This window comes from Acanthopagrus latus, chromosome 22 (assembly GCF_904848185.1).
Source record: "Acanthopagrus latus isolate v.2019 chromosome 22, fAcaLat1.1, whole genome shotgun sequence".
NCBI lineage: Eukaryota > Metazoa > Chordata > Actinopteri > Spariformes > Sparidae > Acanthopagrus > Acanthopagrus latus.
Window position 1 is genome coordinate 22033999 of NC_051060.1, and position 18036 is coordinate 22052034.

General features: G+C 42.2%; 1 protein-coding gene and 1 long non-coding RNA gene across 2 annotated transcripts; one reads left to right on the forward strand and one right to left on the reverse strand.

Annotated features, from left to right (window-relative positions):
- Positions 1–321: 321 nt before the first annotated feature.
- On the forward strand, positions 322–17438 carry mut (methylmalonyl CoA mutase). The gene is made up of 13 exons (XM_037085773.1): positions 322–459; positions 1206–1636; positions 2430–2797; positions 2889–3046; positions 5712–5883; positions 5961–6209; positions 6428–6539; positions 8153–8268; positions 11440–11555; positions 13795–13926; positions 14033–14180; positions 15315–15482; positions 16452–17438. The coding sequence occupies exons 2-13, from the start codon at positions 1240–1242 to the stop codon at positions 16578–16580; spliced, it is 2265 nt and encodes a 754-aa protein (XP_036941668.1). The 5' UTR covers positions 322–459; positions 1206–1239; the 3' UTR covers positions 16581–17438.
- LOC119012197 lies at positions 6556–8173 on the reverse strand. Its single transcript, XR_005072393.1, has 3 exons — positions 8035–8173; positions 7105–7275; positions 6556–6783 (listed from the first exon to the last, which is right to left on the reverse strand). It is a non-coding gene; the product is annotated as an uncharacterized LOC119012197 (long non-coding RNA).
- Positions 17439–18036: the final 598 nt, after the last annotated feature.

Consider the following 18036-nt stretch of genomic DNA (forward strand, 5'->3'; position numbering starts at 1 on the left):
AAGGCTGCTGATTGAGTTGCAGTGTGTTTGACAGCACAGCTGACAGCAGGCTTCTGCAGCAACATCGCCCCCTTGTTGCCAATTTACCAAAAAGAAATGCACACAAGTGGAGTAAACTGGCTCAAACTTGCCTTGTTTGCAGCATTAATAATGTAAATTGAAGTATGTAGGGTGGCTATAAGTATTAATCATACACATAACATTTAAAGCACAAACTTCACCAACATTAAAAAACACACAATTTAAGAATAACAATGTGAATTTACCAACATTGGCTGGTGTCGCTTATCTCCACCACATTCAACAATCTTGAGTCTGACATTTACTTCCGGTGTCTCGGGGTCAAAGGTTAGCCGTTGACGGAGGCACGCGATTGGTCGACTGGCACTGTTATGAAACTTCATTGGACGGACGCACACACGCCTTTCGTCTCTCTGAAAGATCACAACAGACGACAAGGTCAGAAATTTATCTGAAAATATGTAGAAATATGTGCCGTGAAGTGTTTTTTTACGCGCCTGCAGTACGTCTTGTGTTAGCGCTCGTCCCTGCGGCTCCTTAAACAAATGCTAACGGTTCAAGCTAGCTTATTTAGCTGGTTAGCTAAAGTGCTCAGCAGCTGTAACGTTGGCTTACTTGAAATAAACAACATGTCAACATTAACATCAACGTGTTGCGGTTTTACTATCCACTGGTTCATGTATCTTATTTCTTTTTTGATTGGAAAAGCAGATGCTATCCGGCTAAAACGGTCAGCTCGTACACAATGCTAAGCTAGCTAATGTTAACGTTACATCAATGTCACCTGTCAAGAGGAAATATCTGAAGCTAGCTGCTGGCTACGTGGGGTTCAGCATGCCCAGGCCTGTGTTAATAATTTTCAGACTTCACGGACTGATTGAGCAGGATTGAGATGAAGTGTCAGCTTTACATTATTACCAAATATCAGTTGGCATTTGAGAATGATGATATCATTTGTTAACGTATGTAATGTTACTGGTTTGCCTTGCTATTGCAGTGTAATGGCCGTCATCCACCAAAACAAACAGTCGATGTACAGCAAGCAGGAAACTAACTTCATAAAAGATGAAACTGGGATGCATGATTATTGTCCATGTCTGCTGGCATCACCTGCTAAATATAGGAGCATGTGACCATTATCAGTGTTCTCACCACCTTATGTCTGTCCCTCATTTCTTCCTCAGGTGATCCATGTGCATCTGAAGTCAACAAGTAAGGATGCTGACTGCACAGAGGGCATGTGCGGCCATGGCTGCCCGGCACCTGGTTCGAGCTTCTGTCTCCTCAGCGCACACACACCGCTCTCTGATCCACACATCCGTACCGTGTCAGGACCAGGCTGAGCTCCTCCCTGAGTGGGTCAGCCTGGCGAAGAAGCAGCTGAAGGGGAAGAACCCAGAAGATCTGATCTGGCGCACGCCTGAGGGGATCAACATCAAGCCTGTGTATACCCAGGCAGACTCAGCTGGCAGGCCAGATGAACTGCCAGGAGTGTTTCCGTACACTAGAGGGCCCTATCCCACCATGTACACCTACAGACCTTGGACTATCAGGCAGTATGCTGGCTTCAGCACCGTGGAGGAGAGCAACAAGTTTTATAAAGATAACATTAAAGGTACAAACATGTACAGGTACATGCAAACTTAAGAGTGAAAATCATCCTCAAGGGTCAACTGAGGGGGCGAGTCATTACCCAGCCATCTGTGCCACTTCAGATCTCTTGTGTATGAACATATCATATTAAAGCTGAACGATTTTGGACATCACAGACCCATAAGAAATCTAAACTCTACACATAAAGTCACGGGAATTTGGCTGTTACATCTCCCAAGACGATGGAAGTCGAGTTACAGTAGCTGGCTCTGTTCTAGTGCAGATTTTAGAGATTGTTGCTCCCTGTGATATACACTGAAATACCAGAGGCTAAGTTTTGATTACCCAGAATAATCGGAAAACTGGCTCAAAGAAGATGGAAAGATTGTAGGGTCAAATACAGTATGTGTCCTGCAGATGTTATACATATTAGTATGTGCAGAATGAAGAGTATTACTGTTTTAGGGTAATCAAATCTTGCAAGGGCCCTGCACATACTATAATACTTAAAATCTTCAATAATGTAACCTTAATGAAAATGCCCTTTTGGTTATTGTCTTATAATGAGAGTCAAGTGCCCTTCTGCTTCGAAAAATGTGCAGTACTTAGGACGTCTTTGCGTGTGTCCTCAGGGGTAATTTTTATATGATCAACAAGGTGAAAAGTTCACCATTCAAAAGTTGCTTGTTAAACTGTTTATACGTGCCTTTTGAAGTCTTCAGTACTGTGTTTTTGATTTCTCTCTGAGCTCGAAGCCAGGACTCCCCTTCGCTTCTTTCCTCACCGACTCTAATCCATTATCAATTTCATTTCAGCCGGACAGCAGGGGCTCTCCGTGGCTTTCGACCTCCCGACGCACCGCGGCTACGACTCCGATAACCCTCGAGTCCACGGCGATGTGGGCATGGCCGGGGTCGCTATCGACACCGTTGAAGACATGAAGATGCTCTTCGATGGAATCCCGCTAGAGAAGATGTCTGTGTCGATGACGATGAATGGCGCCGTCATACCCGTGCTGGCCATGTTTATCGTGACCGGAGAGGAGCAGGGCGTGTCGAAAGCCAAACTAACTGGCACGATTCAGAACGATATTTTGAAGGAGTTCATGGTGCGCAACACCTACATTTTCCCCCCGGAACCTTCCATGCACGCCATTGCTGACATCTTTGCTTATACCTCCAAGGTATGTACAGCTTCATCTGCTTGTACTGTGCTAACTCTGTGATCAGTATTCATCACGTTTTTCACTGATGTGTGTGACTCTGTGTTACCAGAACATGCCAAAGTTCAACTCCATATCCATCAGCGGCTACCATCTTCAGGAAGCTGGAGCTGACGCCATCCTGGAAGTGGCCTACACCATCGCTAACGGCTTGGAGTACTGCCGCACTGGTCTGAAAGCCGGCTTAACCATCGACGAGTTTGCCCCGAGGTACAAAATATTCGGATCTTTCCAACGTGCTGGGGAGACCAGTTTGGATTTACATAGTTGTGGTTCACTGTTACAGCTGGATGATGTATATTCAGACATTTTGATGAAGGTTCTCAGTCATGCAGTTCATGGTGAATGTACATGCTGTATTGTAGACAACTGGACTTGAAGTCCTTGAAGACGTTTCACCTCTCCTCCAAGAGGCTCCTTCAGTTCTAACTAACTGGAGAGGAGTTGCCAGCTTTTAAATCTCTGTGTGGGTGTGTTTTTACAAAGACGCTGTAAGAACACACCCACACAAGTCCAGTTGCCTACGATACGGCATGTAGATATCCAAACATCATTAACCCGAGCGGGAGCTGTAACGTTAAAAAGTTCAGACCTCTTTTCAGTGTCTCAGATACTGTAGCAAGAGAAAAGTGGTGTAAACCTTCCGTCATGTGATTTAATCTTCCGTGTTGTGCTGGAGGCTGAGCTGAGCGTTAGTTAATGTTAGCAAGACCTTTTTCCAAACTAAGATTAGCTACTGCTGCTCTGTGATAGCGGAGCGAAGCGCTGAGACGAGGCTTTCTAGTGTATAAACGATCATCATCGCTGGAGAGACCCGAGCCCTTCACGAAGAAATCCACAGTACAGCAGCATGAAACAACTTAAACAAGCCATCTGCAGGCTTGCCTAAACAACTGAGGTAGACGAGGAAGGTCTTATATCAGCTCTTTTCTTACATTGAAGTACAAAGTAACCTTCACCTGAGACAGTATAAACTGTGTCTCGTCTTCAGTCCAAACATGTTTTTCTTGCTCTAGCACTCGCTATGTTGATACATTGTATTCCTTGTTGTGTTTCTTTTGTTTTCCCACCTTCCTGCTATGGATTTATGCCATGGATGACTTCCAGATCAATGCCTGGCTCAGGAACTGTTGTTCATGCACAGAACACCAAGTTCAGTTCAAGTCCGGCAAGACAGACGTATACATGAAAGAGTAAATCGACCTCCAACAGCATTATCTATGTGTTCTAGTCTGACTTTGAGACTGACATGGACTGACAGCGACTGATTACATGAGCTTTACACTGAAGTTGAAGTTTTTGTGTGTTTGTTTGTGTTGTGATTTCTTGTGCTAAACTTCTGATTCATGATCGGCTAATCGCCATAATGTTGACCTGTCTGTCAGCTAATAACCCGCAGTCCAGGATTCATCCAGGCACTAACTAAATATTCTGTTGATGACAAAACTCCCAGACACTAAACCAGAGCCACAGTTGTGCCAACTGTGATGTTGATCTTTTATTAAGATTCCTCTGACACTTTGACTAAGGCATGATAAATAATCGCTCCATTTATCTGGCAAACAAACACCTTCTCCTTTATTTATTGAATCAGCAGATGGTACTCTCAGACCGAATTAGCATGCAATTAATGCCAGATGGAGAGGCTGCCAGTCAAACTACAAACACGCCCTGTTGTAATTTATACAAATTCTTACCGTAGAGCAAAACGCACAAGTGTTTCATGTTTGTGTAACATATATATGGAAGAAAATGGGCTGAAGTTGGTCGAAGGTACGACGTCTCTGCAGTATTTCTCGGCTGTATCTTGATATTTTGAAATCTCCTCACAAGCTCAGTCTACCTGCTGCTCCATAGAATTACATTTTCCCTGCCTGTTATAATCTAAATGAAGATATTTATGTAATGCATAGCAAGAGGACTTTTCAGTCAGTTGCACAATTGGAACAATCTCCCCTCTCCTCCCTTCTCCTCCCCTCCCATCTCATCTCATCTCATTCTTGTTCCTTGTGTTGTACTTCCATTATTTCCTATTCACTTGAACTTCAGCAATTTCTTTTTCACTGCCTTTCAATTACCCGGATAATAACAGCTACGTGTGCATTCGGTCCTTAACAACAACCTCGGGGCCTCGTCTGTGTTGACCCTTCTCCACATAAGGATCTCACAGAATGACTTACTATTGAGATGTCACTCAGTTGGAGGCTTTTTCAGCCTGAGCTGTTCTCTCCGTGCAGCTTATTTTATTCTGGTCATTCCAAGACCAGCGAGCGAGGCTTACCCTTGGTTTAACAACACAAGCACATCTTGGTGATACATTTATTTTGCATCATCCTTTCGTACTTTTTTTGATGCCGCGGTGATTATTTTTATCTGTATCGAAAAAAATGATAATGAATAGGTGTGGGAAGCAAACCTGACTATTTACAGACCTTTCTCAGCACTCTGTTATGAAAATAGATGTTAAGGTGTGACTAATCCAACCTGGATTAGTGGGAATCTGACTAAAATGTACAAAAATATGGGTGTTAAAAGCAGAGCTGTTGCTTCACCACACATTTCCATCTTTTTCAGTCAGTTTTAATTCTTCAAATCGGCTTTGAATTTCTGATTGATGTTATTTTTGAAGTGTGGTGTTTTCCTTTCTGTATTTGGGTGCCATTTAAAGGTTGTATATAAATAAGATGTATCATCGTTATTATAATTGTAATTAGGTAAGAACAGTTAAAATGAAATAGATCTTAATAGCAAAATGGCAAATTACCATGTCCAAATCACAGGAGCTGCAGTTTTTGGATTAAGGTTAGATGTGTCACAACATGACATTTTGAATGATTATTTTTTATCTTTTGTCGTGTTCCGTCTGTGCTGTCAGGTTGTCCTTCTTCTGGGGTATTGGGATGAATTTCTACATGGAAATAGCCAAGCTGAGGGCAGCGAGGAAGCTGTGGGCCACGCTCATCCAAGAGAACTTCCAGCCCAAAAATGCCAAGTCTCTCCTCCTCCGCACTCACTGCCAGACCTCAGGCTGGTCTCTCACTGAACAAGTAAATAGAAGTCCTTAAAACATTTAAAAACTAATGAAAAAGTAATGAGCAGTAACCAACTATCCTCGTCTTCGTAGGATCCGTACAACAATGTGGTCCGCACAGTGATTGAGGGCATGGCAGCCGTGTTCGGGGGGACACAATCCCTCCACACCAACTCCTTCGATGAAGCTCTGGGATTGCCCACGGTGAAGAGCGCTCGCATTGCCAGGAACACCCAGATCATCATCCAGGAAGAGTCGGGCATCCCTAAAGTAGCCGACCCCTGGGGGGGCTCACACATGATGGAGGCTCTCACGGATGACGTCTATAACACAGCTCTGAAGGTTTGTCAAGAGGACAGAGAGGCAACAGACTGAGCTTCCATCCAAAGTAGTCAGAATAATGTTTTAATGAAGAGTTTATTTTTCAGCCACAATTCAGTCATGACAAACTGCTAATTTAATGCATGAGGTAGACGTCATACACAAAGATAAATGTCGTAGTGTGGTAATCTCTCATCAGAGAGTCATTCTGTTCAGACCTGTGTTTTCCTTTTGAACAGTTCATTAAAGACATTGAAGAAATGGGAGGCATGGCGAGGGCCGTGGCGGAAGGCATTCCAAAACTTCGTATTGAAGAATGTGCTGCTCGCAGACAGGCCCGCATCGACTCAGGTACTGTAACAATAAATTATCTGCTCATTGCCTGAAAGAATCTCTTTTTTTTTTTTTTTCATTTTTGGATTCAGACACACTCATGCACTGATGGCAGCGGCTTCCAGCAGCATCCTTTAGTGCAACATGTTACACAGCCGCGTTTCTACAGTAGCCCAAAAAAGACAAACCACATACTGACTCTAGAGAGGTTCCTTGGAGTTTTTAGCACTTTTGAAGGCCACAGTAGGTTCTTCTATATGCTCTAAAGGAGAGGGTGAGTAGAGGGGTATTCAGTTGGTTGCAGTCTCACTGCTAGATAAATATAGACCACTAGATAGACCACTAAATCCCAGACACTGGTCCTTTTAACTCAAACATATGCCTGTTAAGACTTGCTAGACCTCAGGCAGTGTGCAGGCATGGCTCACAGCTCGATTCAAGCAGACAATGTGTACGTTGTTCAAAGAGCTCAGCGATGTGTATATGCCTCACAGATTGTGTAGCTTCCATAATCCCCTGATGCCCGCCTGATGATATCCATTACCCTTCCGAATCACCCTGGAACAGTGTCTTTGCTGCTGACCTTTTCCTGTTCCACTTCAAATGGGCCTTGAATTATGATTGACCATGTTTGGCTCCCAGATGCAGAACAGTGTTTCCTCTATCATTCAGTTGGGGGTTGGCACAACTTTATATGCATTTCATGATCCATACTTCTCTCTCGTGTCCTTGGCGAGGGTGTTGCTTATCCCTGCTTGCACACACAGTATACAGACATATACACGTATATACACTGTTCTGTTGTTGAAGTTAAGTAAAAGAATATTACTTCTGAAGCTGCTGCAGTGCTTTCATTTTTTTGTTCTTTCTAGGCTTATTATCTTCCTGAAAAGAATAATTGTGATAGAAGCCACACTTTTCCAGATAAAAAAAAAGGATATTGATCCCCACTCTTGGGTAATCTTAACAGAATGCCCAAACAAACAGTAACTGCAGCATCTACCGGCAAAACGTTGTCACTCAGCTTCCCCATCTCGATAAGATATAGATAACAAAAAGAATCATCGAAATGAGATTGAATCAAAATGGATATGTGTTTGTTCATTTATTTAAAGATAACAATTGCGGGAAAATCAATAACTTAACTTGCTGCAGATACCTCACAAGCAATCATTCAGCCAACGGCAATATGAGATTTTGTCTGTTTTCTCTCTGTTTTCTTGATCCTAATTTTTTTCATTACCCAAATCTACCACAAATAATAATAAAAATAATAATAATGATAATGATAATTACTGAATTCCCATTCCTTAAAATTACTGAAAACCCATTCCTTATTCTATAAGGAGACTGATTTAATAAATATTTTTGAAAATTATATGGCCAGTTGGCACTCAACGAAAAGCTTTTTGCCGCAATCTATGTGAAACTATGTAAAAATGTGAAACACGTGAATTAAATTAAATTTCTTCCTTTGACGTTTGTGTTTTTGAAAATCAGTAGAAATACTTACTTTTACACACCCATCGAGGAAAAAGCATCTGAAAGTGTCTTTGTTCTGTTATCTACAAACCTCTTTGTTGTTACATGTTCCTGCTGATTAAAGTACTTATCTCCTCATCCTTTCACAGGCGCAGAGGTCATTGTTGGGGTGAACAAGTACCGCCTGGCCAAAGAGGAGACCGTGGAGGTGCTGGCTATAGATAACACCGTCGTACGCGAGAAACAGATTGAAAAACTGAAGAGGGTGAGTGCTCCTTGACAATCGACAATGCTTCTAGATAAATCTCTGGTATAAGGTTACCAAGGTGACGCCATTATTTAAAATTCCACTGTTGTTTTTCCTTGGTGAAATGTTGAACGAATACCATTAATGCCGAAGCTTGAAAAAACAGGGAAGCTATTGCCACTGTTACCAGGCAGCAGAGTGCTTTGTCTTTATCCATACAGGAAACATTTTGTGTTGTGTTGCACAACCGGCTGTCAGAGTTCCTTCTCTCTCTCGTCCTTGTCCGCGAGATGCTAATGCTTGGTTCACAAGGATCATGTAACTGTTATTAGCTCGCCAAGATTTCTGCGTTAAATCTGACTCATTACACAAGCTTTGTCTACGCGAAATGTCAGAGTTGCTGTGTTCAGTTCTTTCATCAGTGTGTTTGCGGTTGAGTGTTTTCATATAGAGAAGATGAAACTACCGGCGGAGGCAGGAATGGGTTTTATTTTTTTCATGAGTTTTTACTTGTGTGTGATTTTATTTTATCTGTTCTTGTTCCAACAGATGTCAGGTCTGATAATGTACCGTTGTTTTCCTGATCACAATCTGATGTCTAACCATTTCATTTATATGTAAATTCAGCGACATCCGCAGCTTCCCTTAAAGGATGCTCCTGGAATGTAAAAAGGCATCCATAATCCCATCAAATGTAAGAGCAGTTTTACCTTTTAAAGAGAGAAAGCGATAGCTCTGCCGCGGGAAAACACAATCGCAGCCTCTAAAGTTGCACACAAATCACTTCACGTAACTGAGGTGGAGGTTAAATTAGACAAACCAGGCTGAAATGTTACGATCAAAGGCTTTCCAATGGGGAATGTACGTCACTTATGAATATTAATGCACACATGTTCAAGTAATTCTCCAACATGGTTGTGTGCGTCCTCATTACTAACCTAAACTGCGTCGATGTCTGGGGACTTGTCAGGTCTCATTCCTGAGCAGTGTTGGCAGCGTAGCGGGGCGCACTTGGTCTGCAGTGTTTAGGTGGGCTGTAGGTTTCTTTAACATCCATATTGCCTTATTTGGTGACAGTTTTTAATGAAAGCAATAGCTCACTGTAAGCCACAGTGTATCAGGCCTGTCATGAGCTAGTGCTTAAGTAAAATCCACATGAATGCAGAGACCCGAGGCTTCTCAGCAGAACATTGCAGAGATGATCACAGTTATTCACTTTACCTGCGCATGTGCATCATGTATCATTTAGTCCTGCAGTGCACACTTCTACTTCGTTATACGTTCTTATGGAGGAACCTTTTTATAGTTTTTAGTAAAACTTTTAACAACTTTGTTACGACCTTTCATTGTTCACGCACAATGTCAACAGGATTCTGTGGTCTGGCCTGATGACGATTTATTTTCAGTGCATTGTGTTCGAACATTCATGAAGATGACAAGATGTTGTCATTTCTCTGACGTGAAGATAATGAAGCATTTATACTGTAGGACATTACTGCTCTGTCTCTGGACCAGAAATAAAACTAGATGACAGTTGGGAGGTTTGTGAGAACGTCACCCTAAATAAACTAAGCGGCCGCCGGGCTGATCACCAAACTTCATCTATTCTTAAATCTGTTGATGGAAACAGTGTATGAGGTGTTCATATGTGCAGTGCAGGCACTACGACTGTGTTCAGACTGCAGTAATCATATCAGATGTATGTGGCTAGCCACCACCAGCCGATATGCGCGGGTTGCTGTGGTAACAACATAGGCGTCGGTCACTGTGCACACTGGAGCTTCCATCACAGACGCATCGAGATGAAGATCAATCATCTCAATCTCCAAACAATCATGCTGTCGAGTCTATGAGCAGAAATTTCATTTCAGCTTGACTGTTCACACATTGTTATTATCTGCGTCGTCCTCTATACCTCCCCGCTGGTAGCAGCGAGCACTCTGCACAGCCGCTTTGATGCTGGCTTTGATATTGTTGTGTTGCATCGCACGTGCTACGAAAGACCGGAGCGTCTGGACTGAGACGCATTTGTAGAAAATCCCCAAATCGCATTTAAAACTACCTCCGGATGTGGTTTGGATGCATTGAGCAAAAATCCCAGTTCTTTTTTTTCTGGATATGCAAAATGAGTAAATAAATAAATAAATACTGATTTGCCTAAGCCTCACCTTCAAGGCTGAATCTTTGTCACAGTGTTCGTGTCATGTCCTGCTGATTGTGCTGGTGTCAGTGTGAGTCTGGTGGGGGGGGGTGCTCAGGCCTCCTGGGCTCTATAGATAGTCTTAAGACAGATACACAGATAAATTGAGGCAATTTTCTCTTGGATCAAGGTCTGATAGGATTTTTACTACAATTTAAGATAGAGCTCCTCATTAAAGGTCAGTGATAACCTGGTCATTATGGAGTAAATGGTAGATAATAATGGACTAATGAAGGGAATTACTGAAATCATAACCAAATACTAACTAATAACTAATTTGGTATTGATGTGGTTTATTTCTGGGTAATACCCGACTGAAATCTGTATGACGAGGTTGTTAGCGGCCAAAGACATGAAGCGACATTTATAGGTAGCAATGAGTCAAAACAAGACTGAAGAGGTAATATTGTCCAGCATGATACCCTCAAAATCTTTGTTGAAAGTCAGAATCACTAATTGAAACATTATCATGTTGAAGTTAATCTTCTTTGTTTCCCACAATTCCCCTTTGTTTCAAAAGTGATACTGTGCAATTTATATTTGTATGTTAACGCTGTGACTCTCGTTACCTGGAGACAAATGTGGTATTTTCAGTGTAAACGAACATGAATCGGGGCTGCAAGTTGCTAAACTACCTGTTTCTATTTATACATTTTCATAACATGTTCTAATTTTATAGCATCCATGCCCAACTATCATCCGTGACATACTGTAATTGAGATAGTTGAAGTCCATATCCGTTATCTTTTAACCAGGCAGTGCAAAAAGGGCAAAAGCTGACAGTCAGACCAGGTGCTGCTAATGATCTTGATTAATAATGGCTGCATTCCATTCAGGTGTGTCCCCTCCAGGGTCCTGTTATTTTGCATGCAGGGTCACTAAGATGGAACAGATGTATCATTAATGTTATCAGTAACACCTGTGCTTCTCCTTCTTGTGTGAATGTAAGTAAGTGTTTGTGACATGTTTCCCTCCTCCCTCGGTTGTAGGTGAGGCAGAGTCGTGACCCTGATGTCGCGAAGAAGTGCCTGGCAGCCATTGAGGAGTGTGCCAAAACCAGGGAGGGCAACCTTTTAGCCCTGGCTGTGGAGGCAGCACGAGCCAGGTACAAACTCTCACAGACAGCAAAAACCTCAGAGTGAAGAATAAAATGTTATTTTTCTTTCCTTCATTGTTCACTGCCTTCGCCGAGGATCCTCTTGTAACACAGTTGAAAAGATACATACAGTGGGCATGTTACATAATATATACCATTGTTTAACAATTTATAACTGCTGTGAATCGATCCTCTCAACTCTAAAAGCCTCTGATCCTCTCTTTCACACGCATGCACCATACAGTCATCATTATATTTTTCTCTAAAGCCCCGTTGTTCGTGTGTTTCTTCATACCTGAGGCTTTTCATGCGGCAGTTGAGAGAATCATCGGAGGCAATGAAGCGATTGTTGGAAAAGAGTTCTTTGATGTAGCTACATACTTGTAGAATAACTTAAGAATTCAGGGACTAAGATAACCTTTTAAAATACCCCTGTGAATCAGGTCCACGTTTTTGTGTATAGATATTGTTATTAAAGCTTGAATGTTGTTCTGTTGCTGCCAGAACACCAAAGTCAGATTCTAATTCATCTGATGGTAAGGAAACGTTAATCTGCGCTGCACCTTTTCATGCACTGCTGAACAAAGCCAAGTTATCTAACAGTGACTCGTTAAGAAGTTATTGGTATGATGAGCATGTCACATGGGAGAGGAAGTCTTGTTTAGTACATTCAGTAATACCAACCTATATATAAGGCCTACACATGAAAATAAACAACTTGGAGGGGGAACGGTAGAAATTAAAGATGATCGGGGCATTTTTTTTCACTGATCGGTAGCTTTGAGGACAAAATGTCTGCAGTGTGGAAACTGGTTAATTTAGAAAACGAAAGCAGTCCAGCGGCGACAGCACACCTGCAATGCAGCCGCTGCACGGAGTGGCAACAAAAACACTCAAAAGTTAAACAACAAGTTCGATCAAGCAATACATACAAAGACACCGAAGCAGCAAACACTCAAAACTACAAAAGGGAATATCCCCGAGACAGCGACATGGTCAGAAATATCACAGAGAATGTAACTGAATTAATCGCTCTGGATAACCAGCTCATCTCTGCAGTAGATGATCAGGGTTTTCTTCGTCACCTGGAGTTTTTGAATGCCCGGTATGCCCTACAGTCTCAGCATTACATTACTATTTATTCCACTTTTGGGTTACGACATGCTGGTATGCGCACTAGTTTCGTGGGTTTCACACAGCAGAGCATGAAAAACAGGCAACCGAGGAGATGCTGAACACATGTGAAATAGACAAGCAACACGTCCAAGTCATTTTACATGACAGTGTAAGGAATATGAAAAAGGCGTGGAGGTACCGAGCGTGGGCTGCGTTTCACACACTTGGCTGTACACGAGGGACTCGGTATCGGCATTTACTAAATATTAAAGGACTTGGATCGGGGTAAAAAAAAAAAAAAAAAACCTAATCGGGACATCCCTAGTATAAATATATTTTTTTAAATCCCCGACCTGTGTTTACATGTTTTGCTCTCTCAATGATTCATACCCACCAAACATTTTGGACTTGGTGTGGTTGATCGGCCTCAGCTGGCAGCCGTAACACAGCTGCAAAGACTTCAATGTAATCCTTAGGGGCAACTCCAGCTGTCAAACTTTACGAAAAGATATTCCTAGAGACAGAGCGCCTGTTGTTCATGAAATATTAAGATCCTGTCTTTAAGCAAAAGTACAAGTCTTGCTGAAGGGGAAGTCCTCCTTACAAATCGTGTGCGAGATGTCCCGAATGGTTACGTCAGGCCCAGATTAAAAAATACACAAATCTCCCATTCTGTTTTAAGAAGAGAAAGTTTTGCAGCACTCGCACAGCACAGCACAACTCTCACAGACATCTATACCACATAGGAACCACTTCACCATATATCCTCATCATATAATATGCCTCGTACTTTTATATAAGTGCAAATGACTTCAGCGATGTGCAGCTCAGCAAGCGAGAGACTCGACACTGGAGTTATTAAATAGCTGCCATTTTATTACCCTCAATTCAGCAGCTGTCTTATTGGAAATGAGACTACAAGTCTCTTTTTCACGTCTGACTCTAATTTTATTTAATGTCATTACTCGTAATAAAATCACGTAATGAAATGGCGAGGACAATTACATTTAGTTTATTGAATGTGAAATGAAAATGAATGACAGGAATGCGTCACTTTAGACATTACTGTAAAGTGGAAACGTACTGAGGAGCATGTTCTCTGATTCTTATTCTTTTTTTTTTTTTTTTTCAGATGTTCGGTTGGTGAAATAACTGATGCCATGAAGACGGTGTTTGGTGAACACAAGGCGAGTACTCGGATGGTGAGCGGCGCCTACCGCAGCGAGTTCGGGGAGCATGACGAGATCGCCATGACCCACAACAGGTACGCAGCATCTTTGCAGCCATCGTGAACATGCTTGTCGCTGGACTGATTGAGTGACATGAGGTTTTTTTCTCTTGTTTTTTTTTTTTTTTTTGTTAAATGTCAGAGTTGCAGAATTTAAGAACCAAGAGGGCAGGAACCCTCGACTGCTGGTGGCAAAGATGGGCCAGGACGGTCACGACAGAGGTGCCAAAGTCATCGCCACAGGGTTTGCCGATCTGGGCTTTGACGTGGACATCGGGCCACTGTTTCAGGTCAGTTTGTTACAGTAGAATGCAGCTACATGTCCAACGAATACTCAAGATAAATGTGCAAGACACTGGGTTCGTGTCAGAACAAGTGACTCTGCCCAGAGGCAACCTTTTAAGCAAACATGTTGGCAACCTCTGGTAACTGCTCATAACAAGGAAACAGAACAAGCAATTTAGGTAAATTCATGAGAAATAAGTATAAATATCCCGAAATTTGAAAGTATAGTGAGTGTAAAAGGTAAGGAATAGACAGAAATGAATTGCGTTTGTGGTTCAGTTAGTTTGACCAACAATAATTGTGGCCTTTTGAGTCAGGATACTTAAAGATTCAGTGATTTTTCTCAGTCTTACAAGAGAAAGTTTTATCTAACTGTCTTATTGCAGCATTGAACCAAGTTTCTCTTTGTATTTGACAACACACAAACTGACAAACCCTCAGACTCTAAAGGGAAAGTGCAAATACTTGAGCCTATACGTGTACAGTGTGTTGGCTGCTGCAGGTCTGTAATTCTCACATGAAAACCTGAGACCATTTCCACTTCTGTCTCGGTTCCAATTAAATGAAGTCATAAAAATTTTCCCTGTTGTTGTCACATTTACCCAAACTTCCTCCCTCAGGCAGGATCTACTTCAACCCCATAACTGTGACTCAAATGCTTATAGGACGTGGGGACATGTTGAGGGGGGCCATGTTTCATTACTATTTCAAGTGAAATAAGAAGAATATCCAGTTGCATTTGCATAAGGACGCTGTGCTGCACCAGCTGTAACTCTTTGGTGGGATTTCAACCTTTGATCATATGGCCTGGTGTTAAGCATTTTGCTACTGAGTAAATAAATAATGAAATACATGATGAAGTAGCGAGAAAACTGCTGCACGCCACGAACTGAACAAGAGCCTTGGGGACTGTATTTTGAATTATAAATTGTGTTTGTGGGAAACACATGTAGCTTTGGACATACAACTTCAGAAAACCTCGGTATTATTATATGTTTAGAACATCCTTCACTCAGTTGTTGATGGTATTATTCACTGTGGTATTTCGAAGGTTGCTTATTTTGATTATATATATATATATATATATATTTCATACACCTCTGTGCTTTGTGTGTTCTGCCATGTCGGACCTTGAGCAGACTCCTCTGGAGGTCGCCCAGCAGGCGGTGGACGCAGACGTTCACTGCGTCGGGGTCAGCACTCTCGCAGCAGGACACAAGACCCTGGTCCCAGAGCTCATCAAGGAACTACGGAAGCTCAACAGGCCAGATATCCTGGTCATCTGCGGAGGTGTCATCCCACCACAGGTAGCCTTCACGGTCATGACTGTAAAATTCTGCCATCCTGTTGTTCTGTGACATTTTGAAGAACCTTGATCTTGCTTTATTTCTCCCCGTTTTTACTCCTCCCATGCAAGCACCTTAATGTCACAAACCACAGTGATATCACCGGCTGAATTTTGACTTGTGCATTCCAGAAAAGTGCGTGCACTATCGAGCTTGTGTGTACTGTATGTGTGTTTACTAATCCAGTGTGCAGGAAGCTCTTTCCCTTCCTAGGCTTCAAAAGTTGGTAAAAGCATCACATTTGCATGTGATAAATGAAGCAAACCCACAGGATTGTATCTTCTCGTGAGCCCGGGGAAAGGCTGTGCGAGTTGCTGGTGTCCGTTTGATTACAGCTATCCTCCCAGTGAGATTCATGTTAATGATGCTGCCACACTTTATCTGGGCCTTCTTAGAAACCCAGCCTCATGACAGCACTCTGAGAGGGGAATCACACAAGATAAAAATACTCACATGTTCGTGTGCACAATATTTAGCAGTATCTGACCTTTTATTTATATTGGGATGATCCTCTCAGTGCTTATCATTGTGGTTACTGAACTGCATAGTGTGGAATAATCTGTTGGTCCCCGTAGAGAGAATTCAATTCCCTTGCAGCTCTTCCAGGCCAACTCACGCCTGCATTGCCTCCAGCGTGACTGCAGGCGCCTTGCAGCCATGAAAACACATAATGTATCAGTACGTGAGAAGCACACGGTCACACACTTAACATGTCATCCTGTCATCATGTGGACAAAGAGCGAATCTGAATTCCCACGATTAATATAATTGCCGTCACCTCACAATAGGATTTGTTCAGCCGCATGCAGCGCGGTCTCATTCCCCACCACGTCCTGTGTCAGTCTTTTGGGGAATACTTCAGTTTAATTGACCGCATCATAATTAATTAATTCATATACGCCGCTTTGTTCCTCCTCTGTGTGTACGCAGGACTACGAGTTCTTATACCAGAGCGGCGTGTGCGCCATCTTCGGCCCAGGAACGAGGATCCCACAAGCCGCAGTGGAGGTGATTGACAGCATCGAGAAGAGCCTGGAAAAAATCCGTCAGGCCATGTGAAAAACAAAATCTACAGCTTAAAAGAACAGTCGATTTACGCTGTATCCACAACAGAGTCACAAGTGGGAGCTCAGTGTGCAGAACCTCTTTGACCGGTTGCACAAGACTGTAAACGTAATTCACACATGTGAGAGAGCAGCATGTACAGCAGTCAGAGTGATTTAAAACCCGACGGGGTGTTGTGATTGTATCAAGGATGCATTCTCTGTAAATCCACAGTTTCCCCCATTTACATTGTGATTTGTTAATTGTTGGTTTCACTCATCACCTCCCCTGTTGAATAAACAGTGATTTAATTGAGAACTTCAGCCTGTGAAGCAATTAACTCTCACTCATGAGTGACTTGCAGTGGATACAGAGTTATCAACATCCGGCAAACATCCTAGATAATTCCAGACTATGTGTGAACCCTGACTCCTAATACCTGAGAGCTTAATAGGGAGTACTTCAGTAATGATGACATAAATGACACTACATTAAGACTGTTACCCACAATTAACAATTATTACAGTAATATAACAGAGTGTTATGATTTTTGCTTTGAAATTTGTGTGTAGTTTTCAGTGTAGCGTCAGAGAGAGTAGAGGCAGAAATTCACATTGAATCAAAGCTTTCCTGAACTGTTACCCCTGCATCTCATGTTCATGGATGTTATCACCTTTAAAGTGGCCTTCTGTAGTCTCGATCTCTCGCTTCGATGCATTTTGGGTAATTCAACCAACTCGCGTCCCGAGAAAAAATATCGGAAGAATCATCGAAATGTATGAAAAGGTTGGTAATAGTATTTTTCTACTTGTGATACTGATTTAGATTTCATGCTGTTTGGTCTAAATAAAGTATGTGAACTTTGGAACGTGACTTGAGTCTAAAGATTATTTCACCTGCAGCACCTTCGTTTTCTGAGATGGTTCAGTTCACAGGAGACGAGGTTTTTATGATTATTGCAGCTTGACTTGACAGAAAAGTTAACGGCCGAGATCCGACTTGACTTGGAAGTTAAAGACTCTTATTTTCAGTTTAGATATTAAATATATAATATGATTTTCTTGGGACAGACGGTCGGGCAGATTGTCACCCCAAAGCGTCTGTGTTTGACGAGTTGTGAACGAGACTCAACCAAAACAACTTTTCTCACAAATGGGACCTTTTAAGCACTTGAAAAAAGCAGCTGATCTGTGGGCAAGATGGATGTTTAAACTTCCTCTCATATTCATGTCCGAGTCTCTTGGAAATTATCTTTGACACATTTTTACTTTGTTGACTTTTTTCCGTTTTGCTTCAGCTTCCTCGCCACCAATGTTAAATAATGATCAGACACTAAATGGACAATTAATATAAACGTCCCCGACACAAATTCAGTCTATTTCTCTATTCTCTGTTACTGTCAAGTTCTTCTAAGGGTGTTCATAAGTCATGCTCTTTGATGAGGGAAATGAAAATCCATACAGCTGCAGAA